This window comes from Corella eumyota, chromosome 5 (genome assembly GCF_963082875.1).
Source record: "Corella eumyota chromosome 5, kaCorEumy4.1, whole genome shotgun sequence".
NCBI lineage: Eukaryota > Metazoa > Chordata > Ascidiacea > Phlebobranchia > Corellidae > Corella > Corella eumyota.
The window spans coordinates 12,086,421-12,097,304 of record NC_137494.1 but is presented as its reverse complement, the minus strand read 5'-3'; the positions used below and the strand labels follow the sequence as shown (position 1 = coordinate 12,097,304).

Here is a 10,884-nt window from a genome sequence, read left to right as displayed (position 1 = left end):
TATACCTTTAAATCATCCTTTACGTTACATAAATTTAAAAAAATGTTAAAAACACTATTAAATATTTGCCTTACCCAAAATATTATTCAAATTTAGGACAAGAAGATGGAAATGGTTTTTATTATATTAATTCACTGGGTAATCTTTCACATTGATGACAACATATAAAGTTAAAATACAAAAAAAATTGCAAAAAGATTATAAAAACATGAAGATGATGGTTGTGATAAAAATTTTTGTGGTTTGAAGAAAAATTTGGTAAAATTTAAATATCAGACTAAAATTGCATAAATACAAATAAAAGTTATATATAAAATTGCTGCTTATGAACAACTAAAAAGATTAAAACACGACACTTTTAAAAAAAATGCTAAACAAAATAAGCTTTTAGGATTAAAAACACAAACAATAAAGATCATGTATATTTTATAGTTCGATTGTGGACGGTATATCTTCAATGTCGTAATAATGATGTTCTATTGAGTTTTTAAGAACCTTAACCACTCTTATCCCAGCATTGTCTTTACCTAACTGCTGGCCTAATGCAGATGACACAACCATTTCAACCTTGAAAAAAGAATTTAATTTATTAAAGGGTTTACCGTAAAAAGTGAAAAAGTTCGAAAAATATAATATTATACTGTTTTTGTTGATCCATCTTCGCAAATTTGAGTGTAAAGACCTCCTGCATTTCTGTGGTAATGACCTGAAAATATTTTACTGAAACCGGCATCAACAACCTCCTTGATAAGATCATATCTTCTTGTTTTAGGGATGCTAAAGTAAGAGTCTTCTTCATCAATGTTTTCACGAAATATCGGGATGTGAAGAAATAAAACGGCGTGTGTGAAATTCATATTCTCCATTCTAAAAATTAAAAAAATTTAAAATGCTGTAAGGTCAAACACCAAATCTCTAGCCCTAAAAGGAAATTTTAAAACACTTACTTTTTCAATTGCTCCTGAAACCATTTTTCATGTTTAGCAGACAGCTCTTTTGTCTCAGAATCATCGAACATAAACTGGCTATTTAAAACCAAATAAAACACACCACCAGCCCAGAATGTAAAATAATCCTCCCCAAATTTTTGGTTGTAGTCGATCATTGTGTCATTAGTTGGAGTCAACCCAACATCATGGTTACCACTGACCAGCAAAATTGGGATATTTTTGTCCAGAACTGTAAATGCCTTTTTTAAATCTCGAAACTGGGCTTCTCTGTATTTTCTCCCTTTATAAAATAATAAAGTTAAGTATGTTAAAGTTTTTTAATACATATTTATATATTATTTTATTTGGAGAGGCCAACTTTATATGATAAATTTCAAAGACAAATGACAAAAAAAGTTACTAAAAATTTAAGTTAACAAAAATATAACAACAATCAGACTACAAAATATGGAATTTAAATGATCACAAATCCCTCAAAATAGATAGAAAAAATAACACAATATCCTGAAGAACATTGTGTAAATTTTTGTTTAGTTTTACCAGGTACATCTTGCACTTGATCACCACCAAGAATCAAAAATTTAGGTTTTGGTTTCATTAAGTTTATTGCAAGCATTGATTGTTCGATTTGCTTTATTTCTTGGTCCCATTTTGAACCTAAAATTTTAACATTTTATTTTAGAAAAAGTAGCCTAATAGGTTTACAATAATAAAAGTGGCATTGGTTAATACAATAATAAAAGTGGCATTGGTTAATGATTGCACCACATAGCTCACTACATAAAGCCCTGGGTTTGATCACCACTGCTTTTATGCTATAACGTCTTTAGTGAGGCACTATAAAGTCATGCTGCCCAAGAAACAAATTGGAAATTTAAATATCAGAATAACTTAATGCCATTGTTCTATTCTATACAGGAAATGTCAACTTAGCTATTTTAAATATAAACATTAACTTGTTATCTTACCATCACCTCCACTTTCAATATCCATTAAACCAGGTTGGGTATCAGTGGCAAAAATAAAAAAGTATGGTTTTTGCCACTTCCCCTCCTCATCTAGAAATAAAAAAATTTCTACTAATTAATTAAAAAAGTAAATCACACAATTATAATATGCTGGTAAAATCAAGTTTACCATGCCTGTTATGCAAAATAGAGAATATTCAGTAAATGATGTATTAAGTGTAAACCTTTACTTAAATAAGTTATTGTCAAACTGTGTTTTTTTATATATATAAAAACAACAATATTTGTATATAATATTTACCTTCGGTAAAGCCTTTTACTTGTGCATTTTCAGCCTTTAAAAATGGGTAAACTGACATTATAGTAACAGTATTAACCAATTTTGCAATATTTTAATAAACCTGCTTTGCTAATAAAAAACATTTTTTGAAATAAACCAAATAATAATATCACTACATGATAGAATAAAATAGCATATTAAGTATAACAAAAGGCTATTATATTATGTAAAACAAATTAAAAGTTTGGCTAACTTAACTTTACTACAAATATTTACTTAAAACAATATTAAAAAACAAGAAAGTTGCACAATTTGCTGAATAAAAAATGTGCAGTATTTAAGTAACTATATAAACAAATAAAATTTACAGTACATGATTAAGGTATTAAAATAATGCGACAGCTTTGATATATTGGTTATAGAAAAAGTTGGTTTATTTAAAATAAAACTAATAACTGACAGGAATGATAAAAGTACAAAAAAGCAAAAATTTACATTGAATGGCTTGTTTCTAGCATATAAAAAACATAAAAATATAATATATCTTTAAACTAGACTTGCAAAGAGTAAGTCAATTGCTTTGAAGAAATTTCCTAATCGACAAAATTTTATTAAAGTAAAAAATATTGAGGATAAGAATTTTGTTTAAATCTTTACAGTTCGATTGTTGAAGGTATATCTGCAATATCATAATACTGATGCTCTATTGAGTTTTTAAGGACTTTAACAATTCTTATCCCAGCGTTACCATCTCCTAACTGCTGGCCCAATGCTGATGACACTATCATTTCAAACTGCAAAAAAAAATTAGTTTACCAATGGGTTTACCGTAAAAAGTGAAAAATTTCGAAAAATATAATACTGTTTTTGTTGATCCATCTTCACAGGTTTTAGTGTAAAGACCTCCTGCATTTCTGTGGTAATGTCCTGAGAATACTTTACTGAAACCAGCATCAGTAACCTCTCTAATTAAATCACATCTTCTTGTTTTAGGGATGTTGAAGTAACAGTCTTCTTCATCACTATTTTCCACAAAAATTGGGATATGAAGAAATAAAACAGCATGAGTAAAGTTCATGTTTTCCATTCTAAAAATTATTTAAAGCAATAAGGAATTTGTAATTCTGGTTTACTTTTAAATGTAATAGCTAGAATACAACTTAAATATAAGTCATTTTTTATCCTTGATGTGAAAAAACTAGCTTAAGGGCCTTAACTGAAGTAACATTTGTTTCCATGGCTAAGTCACAAGTTGACTTTATTACTTTGAAAAATTATGAAACATAATTGCTCAATAGTAAATCTGCTGATTAGTTTTTGACTTTGTAAAAGCACTGTTCATAATGCCTTACTTAAGGATAAGACAACATGGAAGCAGTAGGAATCAAACCCAAGACCTCCTAAGTGTTTTAACCACTGCACCATGCTGTCTGTATGTTTATTAAACTTTTTAAACAAAAAAAAATGTAAAAATTATTTTTTACTTTTTTAATTGCTCCTGAAACCATTTTTCCTGTTTCACAGACAACTCTTCAGTTTCAGAGTTGTCATACATAAATTGACTGTTAAGAACCAAATAAAACACCCCGCCAGCCCAGAATGTAAAATAATCATCCCCAAATTTCTCGTTGTATTCAACCATAGTATCATTGGTAGGAGTTCTACCCACATCATGGTTACCTCCAACAAGAAAAATTGGGATGTTCTTGTCTAGAATTGAAAATGCCTTCTCTAGATCTTGTAGTTGGGCTTCTCTATATTTTTCCCCTGTTGTAAAATTATTATTATTTTTTTTTTGTTTATATCTTTATCCTCGATGTGGGAAAATCGAATGAGCGACTTAAACATAGAGTAACATAAGTTACTCCGACCCAGTCTCGAGTTGCCTGTGGCAGTTTGGGATATTATAGAGACTATAATTGCCCGGTAATTATGCTGCTGATTAAGTGCTGGCTCAGCAGGAGTTCATACCGTTTATAGCACCTTACTCAAGGGCGCTACAGCATGAGATCAGTGGGAATTGAACCCACGACCTCATGTGTGGTGTAGCAAGAGTTCTTACCACTACACCACACTGCCGGTAAGTTTGCAATAAAAACATTTTTTTAGCAATTATTACACTCACTAATGTGTGATTCATTGGATAAAAATTATAATCTATACACAACTATACAAGGTAATGGATTTGATTCTAATTGCCGCTATTTAAAAAAAATTCTATAAAACAAATTTAAAAAAGTGCAAAACCTACATTATGTAACTTTAAATTTATTAAATACTATTCAACAAAATAGCAATTTAAGACCAGGTGCAAATATTTAACTGTTTCGACATTAAACTGTAACCAGTATTTCCATATTAAAAGTCATTAAACTTAACAAAGAAATTTGAAAATTATTTTTTTACCGGGTAGATCTTGTAGTTGATCACCACCAAGCATCAAAAACTTAGGTTTTGGTTTCATTGAGTTTATTGCAAGCATTGATTGTTCAATTTGCTTTATTTCTGTGTCCCATTTTGAACCTGAAAAAAATTTTTTCAAAGTATTTATAGTGAAATTTCACAAAATAAAAAAACCTTGGTGTAAAAAGATTTACTTCATGGTCTATACATAGAGTAACAATAGTAACCTGGTCTCAATTTAGGCATTTTAGATTAGGATATTATTGATCAAAATTGCATGATAACCATTCTGTTAATTTTTTTATATTAATTTATCCTCAATGTGGAAAGGTCGACTTCACAATCTAAACATGCAGTAATAACTGTTAACCCAACCCAGTCCCAAAATGTCTTTGGCAGTTTGAAATATATATTATTAATTATAATTTTTTTTTCGATAAATAAGATGCTGATTAAGTGTTAGTTCAGCAGAAGTTTATATCGTTTATAGACCTTAGTCAGGGACGCTACAGCATAATAGCAGTGGGAATCAAAACCAGGACCTTAGTTTATAAATTAACATAAAACACCTTTACTTACCGTCACCTCCATCAACTAAATCCATGAAACCAGGTTGGGTATCAGTAGCAAAAATAAAAAAATGTGGTTCTGTCCATTTTCCTTCTTCATCTAAATGCAAAAAAAAATTAAAATAAGTTTTAATATGTGTTCAGATTTCCAATTTATGTGACAGTTTATCAGTTTTCCGTCTTAAGGTGCCTTTGACAGTTAGGATATTATTGAATATGATTGCCTGCCAATTAGACTGCTAATAAAGTGTTACCTTAGCAGGAGTTTAACTGTTTATAGAGGCTTATTTAGGGGCACTACAGCATAAGAGCAGTGGGGATCAAACCCAAGACCTCATGTAGTGTAGACAAGTGTTTTGACTACTACACGATGCTGTTGGCATTTTTTTTAAATAATAAAAAAACGTTTAAGAATTTCACGAACAAACTTACTTTCAGTAAATCCATTTATTTGAGCATTCTGTGCTTTTACGAACGGAGACGACGACATTCTTGATAATCTAACAGTTCTGTTATATTACTTTAAGCACAAAAGAACAAAATCTACGCCAGTTGTCTATAAAAAACGTGCCATAGGTCGTATCAAATTAACTATGTATGCAAAAATTTGTAAGGAATGTTTACCTTATGGGAATTTCCCTATTTAATTCCCAAATTTAAAATTAATGTTTTTTATTACAAATTCCTAACTTATTACGAGTTTATTAAACTAATTTTACAATATTATATGTAATACAATAGGTGCTGTTATTTAGATTTAATATTCTGCATTAATTTTTCCAAAATACGAAATATTAAAACGTTCAATTTATTGCTAGGGTATGTCTATTATCTAACTTGTTATAGCCATTTTTTATAACGCCTGTCGACTAGAAATAGCTTCGGGTAAGTTAATTTACTTGTGCAGGCAAAGACGTAAACCAGTCCCAACTACTGCGTCAAATTATAAAGTTGACCTTCACGATTCCATAGTATTACCGTTTGGCCACCACTAAAACATTTTTCATGATGTATGTTAAAAGCTGTCACGTACGTAACTTGAAACTTTGTGACGCAAATGTCTGGTGAAAATTAATTAAATACGCATTGTCGTTTGCAAGCTACATGCGTTATGGTAGACTAATTTCAACCGCCGTAACATTTGAGCTTTTTATCTTAAAAAGTAAATTAAGTTAGTTTGCATAAAGTACGTAACAACAAAATATTTTAATAATTTAAATACAACTTGTAGTGCAACATAATGTAAGAGTATAAATAAGCAAACAGGACTTAAATATACAAGTTAGTACTTTTGAACTTTTTTACTGCATACAAAATATTAACATATAGCAAAATTTATAAATTTAAGTATACAAAATGAATTTTTACTTATACGCATAGAAAAATTTTAAAAGACATGAGATGACATTTAGTGCTATACAAGACTCTATTTAATTAGTTAATAATGAGAATATTAATAGCATATAAACTATTTGATTTCTATTTTTCAGAAATAAGGGAACTATTTTGCTCCACTTGCGTTTTAGACCCGTTACATACTGCCTCCGCTGATTTAAGTTTTCCATCTATGTAACACCTACCTTTACCAGCTAAGTTTGAATCCAAAAAGTCGAACCTTTTCGGTATAATTTTTGTCTGAAACAAGCGCTTGAAAACATACGAGAAAAGAGCCAGGGTAAATAAACAAAACAACATTATAAAAGTCTTAGTTGGGAATTGTGAGCTCGGGGGATGGTTTCCAGGAAAGGTAAACAACCCAGGTAATCCCACCAGAGGCTCGCCTGCAGCAAATCGTAAAGCCAAAGTTAAAACTATCGAAATAACTGAACCATAAGCATTTGGATCCATATATAGAACCCCGATAAACTGAAAAATATAAAATAATATATGTTAGTTTAACATAAATCGAATATAAACTCTATTAAATAATGTTTATTTACTATGTACCTGTGGAAATAGTAACACGTACAACAAATCGGAAGTTAAAACCCACATCACATAAACAGAATTAAGAGCTGTTGCCAAAGTTGCTCCAAAAGTTGTAATAGAAAGCATTGCTCCCCGGGCTGCCCATAGTAACTCCCGATCTGAAGCCTAATAATATAGATATATATATATATAAATATATATAACCAATATTTAACTTTTCAGCATGTTAAAAGTAATTTCTTCTACCAAAACTTAGTTTTACACAGCCCATTTTGATCTCTTGCTGTGGAGCCCTCGAGCTCTAAACGGTAAAAACTTCTGTTGAGCCTGCAGAACCAGCAGTATAGTTATTGGGAATTTATAACCTATAATATACCAAACTGTCATAGGCAACTCGAGACTAGTTCGAAGTAAGTAATGTTACTCCATGTTTAAGTCGCGCATTTGACTTTTCCACATCGACGATAAAAATATATACAAAACAAACATAAATGCATGTTAAAATATTAACAGTAAAGTAATAATATTAAATGACTAATTATTACTACTTCTCACATTTTTTCTTATTATAGCTTTGTAAATATTTCTTGTAAACAAGCTTGACGCAGACAAAATGACGGAATCAGCTGATGACATTGCGGCTGCTGAAACTGCTGCTAAGCAAATGAAAGCTATCGCACTTGGCGCCAATTGTTGTATCATAATAGGAAATATGTTCTTGCTTTGGCCGTTTTCGAATGGCGTGTTGTCATTTAAAACACCGTCAATGTAACCAGCCATCGTCCAATCTAAAAAAAGCAAAAAAATACTAAATATTGGTAAACTAAATTAGTAAAGTTTACTTTACTTATTGTATAAATGCTGAGTTACATAGGTAAACAAGGGGTTTTTACTTGTTTTGGTAGCAGCTACTCCTATTAGAAATGCAGGAACTCCTGCCAATAGGAATATAATACCAGACATAACCGTTGCAAATTGCGCCTTTCGCATGGTCTTCATAGCAAATACGCGTTGATACAGTCCTTGGTATGCGATAAATCCTAAACTCTACAAAAAACATGAATTGTGGTTTAACTTATCAGGCTAAACACATGGGAAGTTAATGCCAGGTTAATTGTACAAACACTGACATCCTGCTAACTGTATTTAAAAATCAAAGCAATTGTATTGATGTCATGTAAAATACTAAACGTCTGCAATTATGTTATATATTCATTTAAATACAAGGCAATAAATTTAAAATATACCAGCATTAAAAAGCTGTCAATCCAGTACCCGGTTTGATTTACGTCCCATGTTCCGACCCAGCTTGTAGCAGAATTATTTTGGAATGTTTCGGCAAATCCTCCCACTGCTTGATTTGTTAACACAAATGGTGTAACAAGTATCTTTAAAAATTTTCACCTTAATTAAAATTTTAATTTCGAGTAGGATTCTTACAAAAAGGACCTTAATCAGTAACAACTCGTATGCAAAAACAGATGATGTTGCATAAGTCTGCAAAAAAATTACAAAAGGTACCTTACTTTTAAACACTTTAAAATGCTTAATAAGTGACTATTTTAAGGAAGTTGTTATTTTTATAACAGATTGGTAAATGTTAGCCCACCAAGCCTAAGATAATAAGACAAAACTGCAAGACATCGGTATATGCAACGGCATACAATCCTCCTAACATTGTATAAACTACAGCAAAGCATGCCGATATCATTATTGCCACTGTGTCACTTTCTAACCCTGTAATAACCGTTATGGATCCACCTGGAAAAAGTAAGAACAATATTATAACTTTGGTTGTAAGTTACAAAATAATAAAAGAACCTTGGGGCGTTATAAATCTTGTTACTCGCATTACCTAAAGTAGACAGAATGCCAGCTAGCCAAAAAAGGTCAGTCGATGAAGCCACCAAATAGAAAACTGTATTTATTTCTTTTCCAAGTTTGTTTTCCATTGGATCCAAAATTGTTATAAAGTTCTGTATATAAGCAATCACAGGTTAACATTGCTTAACAAACAGTAATACTAGTAATGTCCCAATCAAAATGGTGATCGTAAATCGGTGATTTTCGAAGGTATTTAGCCACCAACCGATTAAAAGTTCAGAATCAGCAGATCGGTGATTACGTAACATTTAATTTTGCGTCACAAGTAAACACGTACTTTATATGCCTTAACCACATAGATTTTTATTAACCTCAAAGAATGTTGTAACGTCAGAACTAAAATAGTGTTACGTAACTTTTGTTTGATAATTCTATGCAAAAGTAACTTCAACCAAGCCAAAAGCTAGTTGGCAATGTAATAATCGATAACGCAACTATTCAAAAAAGTTAGTATGTCTTTTTTCTAACTTACCAAGTCTCGTAACTTTGGAATAATAAAGGCGCTAACAAAATTGCACACCATAAAAGAAAATGGTGCCTGCATCCATATAAGGCCAGCACCTGGCGTATAAATTTGCTCTGACACTGAAAACATGTAAGCTGTCCCAACCCAAGTTGCTGTGAAATAAATGTTGAAAAAAAAACGCAATTAATATTTTTTCTTAAAATTACAACCAATTCTTTTAACTTTTCTACCTGACAGTGTTAAGGTTCCAACAACTATTCCAATGTCCTTGTTGCCGATCATAATAGACTTGGAAGTTTGCCCGGATTTTCGAGTTCTCCATGACACAAGTATTCCAAATAAAAGCATGCCCACAAAAAAGGTCGCAATTAAAACAACGCCTAATATGTTAACCATGGTTTCTGTTTCCTTATTTTACTGGCAACTAAAGCCTTAAAACTGTGGGGTTTTTGATTTTCTCGCTAAGCAAAAGTTAAAATATGTTTTTTAATTTTTTTGCAATCCCGACTTAATGCAAATTTGCAGCTTTAGGCTACATTCTTATATTTAAAAAAGGTAAGACTGACTTTGTAAGTTACAGAGGATTTCCTGTGATACATTTTTATTGAATATTAACTTTGGCTGTCATACCATTTTAAATTAGAATATTTCCAATATAAAATAAAAGAGTTTGTATATAATGTAAGTCATTGGTGATCATTAACAAAATTTTAGGATTTACCATATTTTTGTTTCGAAAATTGCTGTACCTATTGTCGTAAACAATACAATCTATAACTTTTGTAAGACACTAAAGATGCTGTTCAGATTACGCGAGTTATTTAAGTTTTAAAAACCATAGCGCTACATAGGCATTTATACAATAAGAACATAAATAAGGGAATAGATTGAAATAAAACATATCAGTTAGTATAGCTATACGAGTAAGTACTATAAGTTATAATTTATAATTGAACTTTTTACTGCATACAAATTATATAACATTTGCTACTAAAAATAAAATTTAAATATATGGTACAATTCTATAAGATAACTATAAAAATTGATATTTACTATAATATATTTTAATAGACACATATTATTTAAAACTAAAAAAAATTACTTATTTGGTTAATAACTATAATAATGATTGCAAAATATGTGCCATTTGATTCTTATGATTTGCCAATAAGGGAACTCTTTTGTTCCATAGTCATAAACGATCTGTTACATACTGCCTCCACTGAGTTAAGTTTTCCATCTATGTAACACCTACCTTTGCCAGCTAAGTTAGAATCCAAAAAGTCAAACCTTTTCGGTATAATTTTCGTCTGAAACAAACGCTTGAAAACATACGAGAAAAGGGCCAGGGTAAATAAACAGAACAACATTATAAAAGTCTTAGTTGGGAATTGAGAGTTCGGGGAATGGTTTCCAGGAAAGGTAAACAACCCAG

General features: G+C 30.7%; 3 protein-coding genes across 3 annotated transcripts; all 3 read right to left on the bottom strand.

Moving 5' to 3' along the window:
- Positions 1-117: 117 nt before the first annotated feature.
- LOC145752285 (serine/threonine-protein phosphatase CPPED1-like) lies at positions 118-2,415 on the bottom strand. The gene is made up of 6 exons (XM_082568543.1): positions 2,220-2,415; positions 1,919-2,008; positions 1,491-1,607; positions 948-1,230; positions 642-867; positions 118-567 (listed from the first exon to the last, which is right to left on the bottom strand). The coding sequence occupies exons 1-6, from the start codon at positions 2,275-2,277 to the stop codon at positions 427-429; spliced, it is 915 nt and encodes a 304-aa protein (XP_082424669.1). The 5' UTR covers positions 2,278-2,415; the 3' UTR covers positions 118-426.
- A 122-nt stretch (positions 2,416-2,537) lies between these two features.
- LOC145752284 (serine/threonine-protein phosphatase CPPED1-like) lies at positions 2,538-5,776 on the bottom strand. Its single transcript, XM_082568542.1, has 6 exons — positions 5,603-5,776; positions 5,181-5,270; positions 4,605-4,721; positions 3,683-3,965; positions 3,061-3,286; positions 2,538-2,992 (listed from the first exon to the last, which is right to left on the bottom strand). Exons 1-6 carry the CDS (start codon positions 5,658-5,660, stop codon positions 2,852-2,854), a joined length of 915 nt encoding a protein of 304 aa, XP_082424668.1. The 5' UTR covers positions 5,661-5,776; the 3' UTR covers positions 2,538-2,851.
- Positions 5,777-6,649: 873 nt separating this feature from the next.
- On the bottom strand, positions 6,650-9,845 carry LOC145753505 (high affinity choline transporter 1-like). Its single transcript, XM_082569908.1, has 9 exons — positions 9,680-9,845; positions 9,456-9,601; positions 8,955-9,075; positions 8,709-8,860; positions 8,347-8,487; positions 7,993-8,146; positions 7,655-7,887; positions 7,118-7,264; positions 6,650-7,036 (listed from the first exon to the last, which is right to left on the bottom strand). The coding sequence occupies exons 1-9, from the start codon at positions 9,843-9,845 to the stop codon at positions 6,650-6,652; spliced, it is 1,647 nt and encodes a 548-aa protein (XP_082426034.1).
- Between the last annotated feature and the right edge of the window lie 1,039 nt (positions 9,846-10,884).